Here is a 17,568-nt window from a genome sequence, read left to right on the forward strand (position 1 = left end):
CGCAGCAAGATCATTTTCATGCATGATAATGCCCCATCTCATGCTGCACATAACACATCTGCATCTCTGGCTGCTATGGGCATAAAAGGGGACAAACTTAGGGTGTAGCACCCATGCTCCCCTGACCTCAACCCCATTGAGAACCTCTGGAGCATCATCAAAAGGAGTGTCTATGATGGCGGGAGGCAGCTCACATCTAAGCAACAGCTCTGGGAGGGTATTCTGTCCTCATGCAAAACAATTGAAGCAGAAACCATCCAAAACCTGACAAATTCAATGGACGAGAGAGTTCAGAAGCTCCTTTCGAACAAGGGGTCCTATTTGCAAATGTAACATCACCTAGAATAAAGCTTTGAGTTGAAAACTGTTTGATTTCAGTTTGTAATAACCTGCTAATGCTTATAATTCCAAAAATGACCATTTTTTTGTTCTTTATTAAAATGAAAAGGTTGAAAACTCTGCTGTGCATAATAATTTGGAACATGCATTTTGAGTGCAGTTTGAGTTTTTTATTTTTTTAAAAATATACTGTTATCATAGGCAGTTTGTACAAAAACCTTTCAAGTGTACTCTAATAGTTATTTGACTGGAAAATTACAATGACTGCAATTCATATAGGTAATTTGGGAAAATCTGAGAAAATATTATTTGCATAATAATTTGAAACACAGTGTATATTGGTGTCTGAGCAGTCACAGACACACTCAATTTTTTTTTGGGGGGTAAAAAAATACCAAAAGGTTAATACGACGCGTATTTGTACAGTCTGACTGAGGAAAAAAAAATACAGGATTTAGATAAAAAAAATTTTTTTTCCTGGCCCCTGAGACCGGGAGATAAGTCTAGCAATTTGACCAACAGGAGCACACAGGACTGTAATGCAGCGTTTGCTGGTATAACCACTGCGTCTCCTATACTGCCTGCCTGCCTGCCTGATATCTGGGATGGATATTAGTCCTGAGGAGGACTGTTTGTTTAATTTGGCAGCCTTTAGGGACCCTATACTACCTATTTCACACTATATATCTCTCCCTAACTCAGCAGCACTCTCCCTACACTGTCTGATCCGGAGCGACTGTGTCCAAGATGGCGGCGCCCGGTTTTAAATACTCGAGATGACGCTGTGCGGCCAGCCAATCACTGTAATGCCCACAGCCAACATGGCTGCGGCATTACAGTGACTGGCTGGCAATCCCTGCATGTTCATTGGCTCTGTAAAGAGCGCCAAACGTGCAGGGCGGAGACCCGAGCTCCCGCCCGAGTAACCCGGAAATGCTCGGTGCTCGCCGAACATCCCGAGTAGTGAGATGCTCGGGCGAGTGCCGAGCAGTGTCGAGCATGCTCGCTTAACACAAATTCTCTTATCTTTAGTGCCTACTTGATTTTTATTTTTTTTTTCCTTCTGGAAAACTTTAATAAAGTATTACAGTCGCCACCATTTTTTGCAAACAAATTAGAAACCATAATGAATAATAAAGGTTGTATGATTGATGTGTGACCATAGCTAATAATAGTGAGATGAAGTTTGTAATAGCATATACAGTAAAATGATAATTAATTACAATCACAAAACTGTAAGCTCTTACCTAGTGAGGTGGATCCTCAAAGACCTTAGCTGAGGAGGAATTCTAATGCAGCGCAGACAGGTGGGGTTGGTGCAGTTAAGCAGAATAGTTGGAAGAAGAATAAAAATATTAGAACAATGACAACTGAAAAAGCTGTGTTGGCTGTGAGGTTCAGTATAACAGAGGTGGGTTTGCCACAGAGTCTAATGTAGAACTGCCACAGTGGTACAGAAATATTGACCAGTGACGTAGAAGGTCTGCCTTTTGAAAAAGCCCAAAGCATATTGTAGCATAGCTGGTATTGTCACGGAATCCAGTGCAAAGTACTCTGCAGTAGAGCAGGGCTGAGTTTGTCAGAAGGTTAAAAAGTTTACAGTTAAGGTGTGAACATCTACTACTTGAATACTCAGATGCCATTTCACCACTTGAGTGTGCCTATAAGGCCTAACAGTTTGACATGACATGAGCATGTTGGGTTATATTGGCAACCCAAAATGCAGAACAGCAGAGAGCCACATGAAACACAAGGAGTATCGAGCCTCCGGCGCCAGTGCCAGGCCAGGGGAGCATCATGGACACTGAAAAAAATGGTCTAATTTTTATGGATTATTCAATTGGCAACCCAGTCCAGCCTCAAAGCATGTAATTTGATGTCATTTTTCAAGTTAGCAAAATACAGAAGAGGATCTTTGATAAGGAAAGTCTAAACATAAGACTGAAAAGGGGTATATATTGATTCAATGGTGCTGTACATGAGAAGGGCTTACATACAAAATACAAATATAAATTACAATGAACAAACTAGCAATGGCAGACTAGTACAGAAAGGAGAGGACCCTGTCCGTACAGGCTTACAGTCTAAAGGGTGGTGTGGAAGCATAGAGTAGGCTGGGGGAGCTGCGGCAGCGGTGGTGGTCAGATAGATGACAGGGGGTTATTGCAAGCTTTAAGCTTTCTTAACGTGATGGGTTTACAAGCTTGGTCTACAAGTTCCGTATGTTGGAAACAATTGGACGTGTTGGGGCACAGAATTACAGAGGACAAGGGATGCTCAGGAGAAGTCTTGGAGGCGATTGTGTGTGGAACGAATGGGTGTGAAGACGAGAAGGAGGTCCTGGGAGAACCTGAGAATACGTGTGGAAAGATATGCTGATATGTCCTATCCTGTAAATGCTGTAAATATCATAGTGATGATGTCATAGCCTGTAAATATCACAGTTGAGAAATGTTCATGGTGGGAACACCACTTTAAATTTCTCCTTTGGTCGTTCATTTTAAGTTTTAACCTTTAAAAAGATCCAAAAACTGCAATGATATTGTGCTATTGGTTTACGTGAATTAATGTTTACTAGTGAATTCTTGAATTTTCTTTTTTTGAAAGTCCTAAACCTCTCAAATGAAACACAAACAGGAATTGTTAGATAGTCATAGAAGTAGCAGTTTCACCCAGACCTTGTGCCTAAAGAATCACCAAGGCACTTCTGCCACTTGAGAAAACACCAGTATTGTAAGTGGTACATGGATGGTATGGGACTGTTACAGATTTTTCCTTGGGGCCCTAGAGTTTCAACTGAAGACTCCAATACATATTAGATGGCTGTCACTTGAATGATTGTTTGCCAGCCAGCTATCTCTCACGAATTCCCTCTATAGAAGAGTGCTCGCTTGAGTGTTCTTATGTTCCCTATGAGAGAGTCGCTGTCATACTCCTCTTGGAGAACAAGATGTTTGGATCCTTACTTTCCCCATCATCACATAAACTGTCTGAGGAAAGTTTGGGAGGTCCCCATCATCATTAGACTGATGTCCACTCCCAACAGTATCGGCTAATTCGGCCAACTTGAGTCTTTTATGTACATCTTCTTATGTCTACATAGTAGCAGGCTAATTTTGTCTATGAACAATCCTGAAAATTTGTAAAGTTTCATGCAAAATAAACAGATGTAATAATTACTCTCATTGAGATTTATGCCGGAAGAAGTGCATCATATTAAAAATTTGCTCGGAAGAAATAAAGCTGCTGTTCAGAATATTTTTTATTTATTTATTTTTTGTTGTAATTTATTGCTTTATTTTCTGGTCAGAGAAGCCTGCAGAGATCGAGCAGCCAGACACAGGATTTTTCATGTCTGCTGTGAATGTAATGTCAATGTTTCAGTTCACATTATTGGACACTGAGGTGTATGTTTTATGACTGCAGGTGACAACGCTTGCCGGATAAACAATGGGGGCTGCGGTACGCTTTGCCTTGCCGTTCCTGGAGGGAGAGTTTGCGGTTGTGCTGATAACCAGCGTTTGGATGAAAACAATTCAACTTGTGTGTGTAAGGCTTCATCAAAGACTTCTTTGTTTTCTTCTTAACATCTGCATAGTAAGACTACATAAATTCACTCCCAAGCTTTGAAAACTTTCACATAGGAATATGCCTAGGAGTCACCAAACAAACTTACAACACAACTTACAAGTTGCCTTGTGGGAAAAAAATAATAATGCAAAAAAGATTAGCACATAAAAATGTGAAAAATTCCATAGAGGAACTTCAGTTTCTTGGAAATATATTTCTTGCTGTGATTTTCTGTAATATCTATAGTGATAGTTGTATAATGACTAGTGTTGAGCGAGTATGTTCGGTTAACCCTTTCGCCGAGTATACTCGGCCGAGTACCGAGTATTTATAGCGTGCTCGGGCTTTAAGTTTTCGTCACTCCGTGAACATGATTTGCAACTGTTTGACAGATTTAATACTTGTGAGGAATGCTGTAAAAACAGGCATTCCTCACATGTATTAAATCTGTCAAACTGTCGCAAATCATGTTCACAGAACGACGAAAACTTAATGCCCGAGCATTCTATAAATACTCGGTGCTTGGCCGAGTATACTCGGCGAAAGGGTTAACCGAACATACTCGCTCAACACTAATAATGACCATATGGTATTAAGTTAGCAAAGCATATCCTATAGACTGCAACTTGCGGTCCAAATATGACCTTTCTACTAGCTATTATTCTCTTGACAGAACAGAGCAAAATATGACTTACAGAAAATAATACCTAACACAAGTACAAAATATAACGTAGGAAATTAGAACAATACATCTGATTAAATGTGGAAAGGACTTGTACAAAGGGAGAGAGGTCCATACCCATGGGAGCTTACAGTCCTCAAGGGAAGGGAAGTTCAGTCTGCTCATATGATGATGTTTTGGCAGCAGGGTTATTGTTGTGTACAGGCTTTTCTGAAAAGATGGGTTTTCAAGTTGATGTCCTTGAAGGTCAATCACGGTCTAACTAGTAGGCTAGTGAGTTCTAGCAAATGGGGGAAGCACGGAATATACCTTAGAGATAGTTGTGTGAGGAGCAGATAAGATGAAAGCAAGGAAGAAGGACTTGTGGGGACTGGAGATTACGTGTTGGGAGTTATTGGGAGATTACATCAGAGATCTATGAAGGGGCTAGGTTATGGACTGTACGTGGGGAAGTAGTCAGAGATTGGGTCAGAGATGTATGGAAGGAACAGATTATGGACTAGAGACGATATGTGGGAAAGTAGAAGTGGACATGTCACTCAAAGCTAGGATCATCAAGCTCTGACTTGCCTACTTTGGACCCAACATACAAAGAGAGCAATCATTGGACAAGGACATCATGGTCAGAAGAATAGACAGAACTAGGTGAAATGAAAGACCAGAAACCAGATGGTTTGATCCTATCAAGATAACGGTGGAGAAGACCCTGTTGGACCTAAGTAGACTTGTACAAGATTGAGCTTCCTACAGATCGTTTATCCATCAAGTCACTATGGCTGGAGATTGAGCCAAAGGCTGTTAAAAAAAAGAAAGATGAAAATTAGGCTTGCAATGTATGAAGGGGACAGGTTGTGGCCTAGAGATTGTGTGTGTGTGGGGTGTGGGTAGCAGGAAAGTAGAAATGTATAAAGTGGATAAGTCGTGGACTAGAATTACATGTGGGGAGATAACAGGAGATTAGGTCAGATATATGGAGTTGACAGAATATAGGTTGGAGATTACATCTGGGCAGGTATCGGGCAATAAGATCAAAGATCTATGGAGGCGACAGTTTATGGATTGTAGCTTTTGTTTGGGAGGTTATAAGGTGATTGGACTAGAAATGTATGAAGGGGACAGGTTGTAGACTAGAGGTTATGTGTTGGGAGGTAGTGAGAGATTAGATCAGAAATGTATGAAGTGGACAGGTTATAGACTGTAGGTTACATGTGGGAAGGTATCTGGAGATCAAGTCAAAGATGTATGGCGGAGAAAGTTTATGGACTGGGGATTATGGATCAGGAGGTATCAGTAAATGAAGTCAGATGTGTGGAGATGACTGATTATTGAATGAAGACAATATGTGGGAAGGTAGAAGGAGATTAGAGATGTAGTAGAAGTGGACTAGGGATGCATGAAGGAGACACGTTGACGATTACGTGTAATGAGGTTTCATGAGATTAGGTCAGAGATAGAAGTGACAATTTATGGACTAGAGATTAAGTAATAGGCACAGCAAGGGATTAGGTCAGAAATGTATAGAAGGAACAGATGAACGGCCTTGTAAATCAATATTAGGATGCTAAAGTCATGGCAATGGGCAGGGGAGAAAGAAGAACGAATTAAGGGGGAATAAATGGATTATCTGGGTGGCAGAGTTGAAAATGAATTGGATGTTACATTATCCGAGGCAGGAGATGATGAAAGCATGCCATATCATTTTAGTTGACTCAAAGGTTTCAAAAACGTAGGATTTGAAAAATATTTTTAAGTTGAATTCAGGAGATTATAATAAGTAACCCAACATGTTTCACTGGTAACATGTGGCTCCTTCATTGCTTGAAACAACCGTAGGGACCTCATGCATCTCATTTTGATTTTTATGAATCCACAGTAGATCCATAAAACAGCCTAATCTAACACCTTTTCCATTGCTTTCTTTTGACCTTTAGTTAACAGTGATGAAACATTGCCAAAGTTGTGTAATTTGGAAGAATTTCAATGCAAAAACCAACACTGCATCCAAGAAGGCTGGAAATGTGATGGAGAAAATGACTGCCTAGATGGGAGTGATGAGGATATTGGAGCTTGCTGTAAGTGTGATTTTTATCTATAAATCTATTTATGTCTGGAAGGAAGATGTGTTTTCTGAAGTGCAGTCTTTTCTAGGCTTAGGCTCTTAGATAATATACTGTACTCAAAAGTGTTTCCATCTTACTTGAAAACAAGCTATATATATTAAGTACCAGTATACTTGAGTCCTATCAGTCTAGAAAGTTTCTGTTGTCTAATCTCATGTTGACCAAGAACATTTAGCACTTGCCTTAAAAAGTTTACCATGAAAAACCTTCTTATATGGAAACTTTGGCAATAAAATATTCTGTATAGTGTTTCAGAATTAATGAAATACCAATAAAATGGCAGAAAAAATAAATGATTCAGTGGAAGATGAGCCAGGAATTGAGGATGTAGCTCAGAAATAGAAGCCTATAAATGAAGACCTATCAAAAGAGGCAACTGCATAAAAACTTTATGTGCAACCTGTTTAGCAGCACATGGGCCGGTGGGTCATGGGGCACACTATCACTTAAAAAAAGAAAATAATAACACTACTTACTATTAGGTTGCATATTAAAGACTAAAATAATATATTTTATGGCTCAAAATTACACAAGGATTGCAACCTACCAAAGAAATTTGCGTATATATGAAGCATGGCTCTTTGGAGCATTATGGGGACGCCTAATGATCCTAGGCTATTGGAGTAGCATGGAGACCTCTACCAATCCTGAGAATGAAAAGGTGGGAGTGCTGGTGTAGTTTGTCATTTCTCGCTGCTTTTACCTGCATAATGGATCCAGATCATGGATCTGTAAAGGAAACTGCAGAGTAGCCGCTAATCAAGGTAATTGGGTCTCCTGAAATCCCCTGCAAACCAGGAGCAGTGCTGTGTGCTTTATTGACCATGAAAAGGCCAAAGCACCGCACTGTACCATTATTCTCCTGATAAGAGCTCATGCAGACTATTGTAAAAATCGTATGAGTGCTATCCTGTTATTCTATAGGGTTGTGCACATGTTCAATTTTTTCCTCGGACCGAGTGGTCCAAGGAACGAATTAGCAGCTTGCATGAGTTGCATCTAATTATCGGATCACATTTTCCTATTCATGTCTATGGGTCCATGAAAAAAAATGAACTGAACTCGGATGACCTCTGAGTGCGGTCCAATTTTCATGGACTGAAAGAATGGAGAAGATGGAGAATTTTTTTTTTTAATTCTGTGCATACAAGAAAATTGAATCACGATCTGATCAAACTCTAATCAGCATTTGATGAGAGTCTGGTTAGCATAATCAAATCGATTTTCTTGGATGAGAAAAAAACAGTTGTGTGACCCTAGCCTAATAAAGGGATCTGTACTGAATATAAAGTAATGGCATATAATTGCGGTATACCATCCTTATTTGAGAAGGGAAAACCCTTTTAAGAGATCATATATGACCTATATTGACACGGGTTTATTAATTGAATATGTTGATGGCATTGATGAGATCTAACAAGACTGAACAATATTCTTGAATGATTCTTACAATATTAAGACAAATCCGATTGTGGCTCTATTAATTGGACTTTCTGAATTGCCACCTTCCGTATCTCAGACTGCCCCCACCAACATTTTACAATGAGAATTATTACAATATACGAAATCAATGTTAATATTATGTGTCCAAGGTGACCTCTGCCGAACTCTTCTGTTTGTCGAAAGTTGTATATCATCTGCTTTAATTATCTGTAGTCAGCATCGCTTAAGGTCAAGTGGATCATAAACCAAGTTTCAGGGACACATAATTCCAGAAGCAATGAAAATTAATGAGAGAGATGCACTATATTCATGTTAATTGTTCAGCGCAAAAGTCCAGATTCTAAACTATTGGTGAAATGATTATAGAATTGTAAAAATTCACCTACGACATTAAGGTGGCCATACAAATTAGATTAACGGTGGTGAACCCAACTGATCTTGGCAGGACCATCATGATGTGTATGAGATGCCTTGGATCTTCTCCGACGCAAGATATTAGGGTTAAGAAGCATTGGATATCTCTATGCTGGTTCTTTTGTTTTTATTGCAGATAATTTACCCCCATTCCTTGAAGAACTGAGTTTGAATGACTTCTTAAAGGGTATTTTCAAGACTTTGCAAAGACTAGGGATCATTACAAAATAATAAAATACTCTACTAATTGCCACTCAAATCAACCACTGCATCAAGCACCATTTATCTCCTTCAGGACCAGAAATGATGACTTCTCATCCATCAAGTACCTAATACATAAGGCGGCTGATTGGCTGCAGGGATACTTGACTGATGGAAGAAGGGATGAGAACACGGACCATCAATTAATAATCTGATTGCAGAGGCCACTGAATGGCTTCAGTGGTTAGGCAAATAGGATATTCGTTTGGTCCCAGAAGAGGTCAACTGAGTGGCGTGCCCGAAATGAAGGGGAATTCGAGTAGTAACATTTCTTCATTTCCTAATGATCCTTAGTCTCTCTGCTAAATTTTGAAAACTTTTTTTTCAAATTGGGAATGTCTTACAAAGTATTAAATTTACGCTCTTAAAGTAGCTTACTAATCCATATGAATTGCTGAAATCTGCACCTGTGTTACATGTGACCTTTTCTTCTGAATTTTGGTATGGATATTGTTAATTATTAATTTTTTCAATGTAACCCTTTATAAAATGCTACAGCTCCCCTATAAAAAAAAATATAGCCCCACCTTCGACATGCCCCTCCTTCGACAGTGCGATGTGTGCAGGGAGTTGGCTGAGTGGCTGATTTCAATAACTAAGTCAGCCCCCTTCTCTGTTCATGCATTGGCATAGACAAAGAAGTGGGCTGGTATAGGTGCTAAAATAAACAGCCTACTCAACCTCCTTGACTCATTGATATGATCATGTTCCCATACAAGAAAGGCAGCTAAAATTTATGCAGTTAGAAACCAAGATTGAGAGATAAAAAGGTGGAATTTTTTTTACAATTGAAAGCATATTAGTACAGGGAAAAAATTATATATATGTATATTTTTGTACCGTGTTAGCCAGTAGATAGAAAATATTTCGATTTGAGAGTCCCCAGTGGTTGATACCTTTTAATGGCTAACTGAAAAGATGGTAACAGGTTGCAAGCTTTTGAGACTACTCAGGTCTCTTCATCAGGCTAGTATAGCCCAAAATCTGAAGACTCACATATTTATACACAATAGGGCACAGAAATAATGCAATAGATGAGACAGGTGATGAAAAGCAGAGTTATTACTATGGGAGAGATAAACAGTTCTGTCTGTAAATATTTTAGCAGTTCATAGATAAGGACTGTGAAACTTTTATTGTTTGGTGTAGTGTTGTGATGACCCCACAAGTCTGATGGCCACATTCCTTAGTTGATGTATGTTTATGTCATTCTACATTATTATACTCACTTCTTGGGCTGACACCGCTTCCAGGAGTTCTAAGTTCTGTATCCCTTGCAAATCTCCTTGCATCAAAATTTGGCAGGGGATGTCTCTTTTTGTTTGTATGATATATGAAGGCTGCAGCCCATCAGTGATCTCTGACTGGCTGCAGCCTTCACATGATGGCCCCTGCCAGATGTTGATGCCAGGAGACCAGAGGGGAACATATTACCAAGCGTGCAAGGTAGGTGCCAGTTTGGGTGGGTAGTATAGATTTAATTTTATTTTTTATATCACCCTGGAACCAATAAGTTTAACTTTTAAAACAGGAGACAAGTTTACTTAAGGTTTCTTCTTTCATATTCTTTTTTTTAATTATAAAGAAATGAATGTTAAACTCACATTGCCTATTCCGTAGCCCGCTCCCACTTGTGGCTTTCTCTCTGGAACTTGAATCACTAAAAAGCTGATTAGCATTTCCTTATTAACAATATAGAAATTCTAAAGCATTGTTTCTGGAATTAAAGCTTATCTCAGTGTTGACAAATGACTTGGTACCATTCATTTTCTTTTTAACAAAATAGCATTAAAAACTCATTTAGGTCTTTATTCATCTGTTAATAAAAATAAATGCTATATGACACGCTTCCTCATTGTGCTATAATTCTGTCACCCCATTTACATGCATTATTCCGGACTCATTTACAGGCAGCGCTTGTCGTTAAGAACTCACACACGCCTCGAGTGTCTTAAATTGCTTCTTTATGTTTTCCTAGTGAACCACAGCTGTCCGGGAGACCAATTTAAGTGCCAAAGTAACCGCTGTATTCCCAAGAGGTGGCTTTGTGATGGAGCAAATGATTGTGGTAGTAATGAAGATGAATCTAATGAGACCTGCTCAGGTAAGTCCCCAGTGTCCGACTCCATAAAAATGCTACTTGTCACACTCAACGAGCATTGACGACACCATTATTGCTTGCCTCTCTTCACTTAAAGAGCATTGTCCCAAAAATCACTAAAACAAAGTAAAAATAAGTTGTGTTCATTTATGAAATTGGGTTCCTTACTTTGTTTTTCTAAAGTGCTAAAATTGACATCAGGAGGGGTTCAGGTGTTTTTATGTTTTTTTCACTACAAAGTGTTTTATTTATTACCCATCCAGTGGTAAATGTACAAGTGCTTCTCACTACATTAGAATATCATCAAAAAGTTAATTTATTTTAGTTCTTCAAATATGATATGTCCAAATATGACGTATCAATGCCATGACTGCTTAGTGTCATATTCGGTTCTTAAATATCGAGCTTACATTTATTGTTTCGATTTTATAATGGTGTTCTAAACTAGTAATAAATATAACAATCTACATGTGCATCTCACTAAATTAGAATATCATCAAAAAGTTAATTTATTTTAGTTCTTCAAATATGATATGTCCAAATATAACGTATCAATGCCATGACTGCTTTGTGTCATATTCGGTTCTTAAATATCGAGCTTACATTTATTGTTTCGATTTTATAATGGTGTTCTAAACTAGTAATAAATATAACAATCTACATGTGCATCTCACTAAATTAGAATATCATAAAAAAGTTCAGTTCTTCAATACAAAAAGTGAAACTCATATATTATATAGAGTCATTACAAACAGAGGGATCTATTTAACGTGTTTATTTCTGTTAATGTTGATGATTATGGTAAGAAAGTAAAGTAAGAAAAAACTCCTTTAAATCCAACCCAAATAACAGCTCCTTATGGAACAGAATTGTGGGACTCTACATAAAGCTAGTAATTATCATCTAAGCACGACTGAATAACTTTTAGTCCATTGGGGGCCTTTTCGAATTGGCTTTGGGCCACTAGAGACAAAAAAATAATTTAGCATTTTCCATATGTCTGACTTCCACTTCCAAAAAAAAAAATGGAAAAAGCTTCCTCCATATGATCCAGGTATTATAAATAAACAAGCTTGTTCATATTATACTATATATTTTGCCTTTCATTTGATCATGAAAAATTCTTTCCAGGCAGCAGAAAATAAATGTTAACCGTGTAGCTGCTTCCCAGTTATCGCTGCTTGCTTTGTAAGAGGGAGAGAGATGGTGTAATCTTCCTTATCAGTGCTAGCAGTGAACGTGGCGAGACGTACTTCTCAGAAACACAGAAACTCCAACATCCTCCTTTGTTAGACAGCTTCACCCTCATGCAGGGGTTTCGATGAAATACAGATATGGTTTAGAAACACTTGAAAGCCGACTTTGTTGCCTTTAAAGGAGACATGTGCAGTACAATAGGGCAAAGAGATCAGGTGGTCAATCACCTTGAAGAAAATCGAACAATTACTGCAAAAACCTTACATGCGACCTATCCTTGATTTATGGACTTTTTCAATAAAAATATCTACAAAAAGCTCCTAAATGATTAGACAGAAGGTGAAAAGAGCTGGCATATCTCCACATCCTATTTATAAGGATAAGCTCTGAGAGCATTTTCAAACTTTGGTCCAAGAAGCTTTGGAGTAATCATTCAGTTGCATGTCAGAGGTACAAATCTGGAGGACTTCTTGATCTTTTTGTTATAGTCTTTGACTTGATCTTGATTTGATGGCGACTTGATGGATGAACGATCTGTAAGATAGGTCCACCAGGGTCTTCTCCATCATTATCTTGATAGTATCAAGACATCGGGTTGCTGGTCTTCCTCTTCACCTTGTTCCTTGTTCCTTCTATTCTTCTGACCATGATGTCCTTCTCCAGTGATTGCTCTCTTCATATATTGTGTCCAAAGTAGGCAAGTCGTAGTTTGGTGATCCTTGCTTCCAGTGACATGTCTGGCTTGATTTGCTCCAAGATTGATTTGTTTGTTCTTCTTGCCATCCATGGTATTGATAACATCCTTCTCCAGCACCACATTTTGAAGACTTTGATTCTTCGTCTGTATCGTTTCTTTATCATCCAAATTTCGCATCCGTATGTTACCAAAGAAAAAACAGACTATGTCAAGCCATGTCTTCATCTCAAGTGAAATGTTCCTCAACTTCAAGATCTTCTTTATATTTGCTACACTGTATAGGCATGCAATGACATACGTTACCTATTGGCTCCTATTTTAAAAATGTACAGTATGTGTTTTTTTTGCTTGATGCCTCAGCATACAGCTGCATACTTGATTATACTATTGTTCTGTACATGCCCTAAAAAAGTATATAGATGTACACTGGCCTGGCGAAGTCCAAAACTTCCACTCTCCTGGCCTCCTTTGGGTGAATGGGGGTCTATGAATTAGATTGACTTGTGCGTCAAAAGATTTCACAAAAAATATGCCAAATGTACTCTACAAACACAGTTAATGAACATTTTATTTCCCCAGAGCTGTACAATAAATTACAGAGTACATAGACATACAGTAACAGGAATTCCTGCTAAAATTTCAATAGGTCGCCCATTTTAAATTTCTGAAATTTTGAATGTTAAGTCTGTCTGAGGCTGCCACTCCGTCTAGAAGATTCAAGAGGAGCCTCAACCTTCACCCTTCAACTAGAGATGAGCAAATATGGAAATGTAGAATTGAAGTCTATTCTAATATTACAAAAATCCACATTTGTCAAAATGCACATTTTTTTGTAATTTATTTTCATGTGGATCCAGTAGGAAGGAAGCCGCTGGCCACAATTTTTTTGGACCATAAAGGGTTATCAAAGGGATATAAAATAAAAAAATACTTATTCTCTCTTCACCGTGCAACTCTCTGGCCCCTCTGCTCCTCACCTTTAACCAACCAGTCTTCATTGCATCTTCTTACCACTGCGGTAAATGCTGAAATACTCTGAAAATGGTCTTGAGCATGTGCGCACAAGGTCATGCCACCCGTCGGGATGTAATAATGTCTTGACCTTACATGCGCTAGCTTGGCAACATCCCTGGCTTCGTCAGAACCGGAAGTCCCTAACTAGCGCGCAGAGGTCCAGAGATTCAGGATTCATGGCAGTGATAAGAAGATGTGGCAAGAATCGGATGGGTAATGGTGAGTAGCGAAGGGGTCGGAGAAGTGAGCTGTGAGGTGAGTATAAGTATTTTATTTTACATTTTACGTTTATTATGCTCTAGGGTCTGGGTAGACCCCAAAAGCATATTAAGGTACATTAACTTTGTAAAGAATAACTTCTCTGCAAATTGAACTTCCCAGGAAAATCTGCACGAACAGGCAAATTTGAATTTAATTTGCTTATCACTACATTTATCCAATATATGGAGATTTGGACTTAGAATGGGGCCCCTTGGTTGGTTCCCCAGAGCAGCTGCAGGTCAGAGGAGAGAGCCTGAGACAAGAATAGTCTAACTAGCTGTGTCAGTATAAGTAGGGATAGAACCAGAAGGCACTAAAAGCAATAGCCTGTCATGGACACCAAGAGGTCTACCAAGATCACATCAGCAGGAATCATTGAGTCCAACATAGTCATGGTCACAAGCCCAGGCACAGAATCAGTGCAAAAGAAAACTAGCACCTGAGGGCAGAGTAAACGAAGCACAATAACTGGCAACACTAAGCATTATGCTGGCTGTAAATTTGTACTGTAGGGTGTGGTACTTGTATACAGTGCCTGGGATATGCAAGGCTATGCATACAGGGATATTAGATATTTAATCTTCAGCACTAGCTCTGACTGCAGAGTGAATATGGTGATACCTGCCGACAGAATCTGGAGCTGGCTAGATAGAGATATTCACTGATACAATTTATCAGTAGTGGTTCCAGGTCAAGAATTATGACAATGTTGAAAAGTGGGGCTAAAAGAGTTGTTTAAGGTTTACATAGTCAGCTGAATGATTTCAATGAGAGTCATGTATTATTATTATTGTTCCTTTGGGTCCTCTGTTGGAGAATAGAGTACATACTGCTGTATTCACCTCCAGATTGTAGCTGACCACTGGAAATCCAACTATAAATATAACTGTGGGATACCTTGTAACCAGTTGGTGTATTCAGACCTATTCAACAAAAAACATTATTTAATTCTTTGACCATGTATCTGTAAATCAAGTAATAATAACCTGTGCAGCCACATCTTCTATGAGGACATCTACTCGTCTACTATTACTCTACTTCTACTCTTCTACTCTTGTACAACCTTGATCTTTGGATAAATGTATCTAATATTAGAATGAGGGATTATTAGATTAAAATAAATGGGTTTTCTAAATCAAGACCTTCTCTTCTAGTTGTCCCCAAAAAAGTAGGCTGGTGACCAAGGATTGCAATGGGCGAAATCTGTGCCCCTTAGACTTCTCTTATCTCATAATTCAAGTCTACTCCCTATCTTCACCTATTTATAATGAAGGTCAAAGCAGTCCTTGGAAGCCAAATGGTGCATTTTTTTGCCAGAACCTCAGCTATAAAGAAATGCAAGAGTGCAATAGGGTCTTATCCACGTTAAATGATTGGTATTTATAAGTAGAATCGCTTACCGTGCATGGTTGTGTGAGACACAACACTTATAGAGCCTGAATACCAGATACAGCAGCTTCCAAGATAACAGTAGATTTAAATAGCAGTATAGGAAGTATTGCTGCGCTCTCCAGGATACAACACAAATATTGGTAATAGAATTGTAGGTTTATTGTCAACGCATTTTAGGCTGTGTGCCCATGATGCGTTTTTAATGCGTTTCTGAAGCGTTTTTGCAGCTGCAGAAATGCTGCAGAAATGCATTAAAAACGCATGGCAGAAGGGCAGCAATGTTCCCCAATGATAATCCGCGTGTGCTATGCACATGCTGCGGAAATTTCCGCTGCTTATTATCATTGCGGAAAAAAATGCAGCACTACCAATTATTTTGCGGAAGTGCGGCTTCTTCGCCGCCATTGACTTGCATTAGACCGCATGGATTACGCGTCACTGTATATGTAGATGAGTAATCTAAGCGTTCTAATGTGCGGATGGTACCCGGGTGTAGATGAGAGGAGAGTCTCATCCACACCCAGATACCATTAAAAAATCTGTAAAAAAAGAATAAAATAAAAAATAAATGTATATTTACCTTCCGGCGGCCCGCGCAGTGCTCCTCCTTGCTTCCCGGCACTTAGCAGTGGATTGAAGGACCTGCGCTGACGTCAGAGTCATGTGACGGGTCACGCAACGCTGACGTCGGCAGGTCTTTCAATCCACTGCTGCCGGGACCGAGTGAAACAAGCCAGCGCGGGCCATCGGAAAGGTAAGTATATATTTATTTTTTTGTTTTTACCACTCTCTCGGGTCACACTATATACAGTAAATCCATGCCGTTTGCATGGATTTATATAGTGTGACCTAATTGTCACAAGCACTTTCCAAGTGATGCTAATCGCTTGGAAAGCGCTTGTCAATCCGCATGCAGAAATGTCAGTGAATAACACTCAATTTCCGCATGTCCCTGGCAGGAAAACGCATGTACAATCCGCATGCGTTTTTTTCTGCCAGGGAGATGCAGAAATGCTCAGGAAAAAACAGATGTATGATTGTCCTGAGGAAGGAGTCAGTGGACTCTGAACAGATGTATTGGTGTCCTGAGGAGCGAGTCATTGGAGGACTCTGAACAGACGTATGGTTGTCCTGAGGAGGTAGTCACTGGAGGACTCTGAACAGATGTATGGTTGTCCTGAGGAAGGAGTCAGTGGACTCTGAACAGATGTATGATTGTCCTGAGAAAGGAGTCAGTGGACTCTGAATATATGGGTGTCCTGAAGAGGGAGTCATTGGAGGACTCTGAACAGATATATGGGTGTCCTGAGGAAGGAGTCAGTGGACTCTGAACAGATGTATGGTTGTCCTGAGGAAGGAGTCATTGGACTATGAACAGATGTATGGTTGTCCTGAGGAAGGAGTCATTGGACTATGAACAGATGTATGGTTGTCCTGAGGAAGGAGTCAGTGGGCTCTGAAATGCGTTGACAATAAACCAACAATTCTATTACTAATATTTGTGTTGTATTCCGGAGAGCACAGAAATACTTCCTATCCTGTTATTTAGAACCTCAGCTATGAGATATCTTAATGTATAACCAGAGCTTTGCTTAGAGTAAGGACACATGGCGTGTAAGGTGCATTCAGCGAAAAAATTGATTATTGCTGGCTGGTTCGCTTTGTCCTTACCCTTAAAGTTGGAAGCATTTAATGATTAAGCACCACTGTGCAACCCCTTTTTCTATTTTCTGATATACAATGTGCACTTTTATGTGGACTTTGATCCTCATGCAGAATGTCTGATATACAGTATTATTTGAAATTGTGGCACAGCCATTATTGTGGTGGAAAAATCAATAGCGCTGTGTACTAAACACGAGGTGCCTCCAAGAGCGAGAAAACATAAAGTTAGATGGTGTTGTTGTTGTCTTCCCTCTCTTAAATAATGATCACTTTCCATTTTCATTTTTCTTTCCTCCTGTTGACAATAATATCTGAAGACGGTTTGTATCACCAGCGTGTGACCCTCTTACATGAGAGAGCGCAGCGCGGCAGAGAGGCTTTAAATGTTACTTACAGAATATTAGAGTAATAG

The 17,568-nt window shown here is 39.3% G+C and overlaps 1 protein-coding gene across 5 annotated transcripts in view; it reads left to right on the forward strand.

The window, feature by feature from the left end:
• Positions 1 to 17,568, forward strand: part of LRP1B (LDL receptor related protein 1B) — a 2,071,868-nt gene that overhangs the window by 1,110,875 nt on the left and 943,425 nt on the right. For all 5 annotated transcript variants that reach the window (XM_073647246.1, XM_073647248.1, XM_073647249.1 and 2 more), the window contains exons 15-17: positions 3,766 to 3,888; positions 6,523 to 6,663; positions 10,808 to 10,933. In XM_073647246.1, coding sequence (XP_073503347.1) covers positions 3,766 to 3,888; positions 6,523 to 6,663; positions 10,808 to 10,933 — 390 coding nt within the window. The remainder of the gene's footprint in view (positions 1 to 3,765; positions 3,889 to 6,522; positions 6,664 to 10,807; positions 10,934 to 17,568) is intronic.

This window comes from Phyllobates terribilis, unplaced genomic scaffold (assembly GCF_046119375.1).
Source record: "Phyllobates terribilis strain yellow unplaced genomic scaffold, ASM4611937v1 Scaffold_9__5_contigs__length_417890890, whole genome shotgun sequence".
NCBI classification, from domain to species: Eukaryota; Metazoa; Chordata; class Amphibia; order Anura; family Dendrobatidae; genus Phyllobates; species Phyllobates terribilis.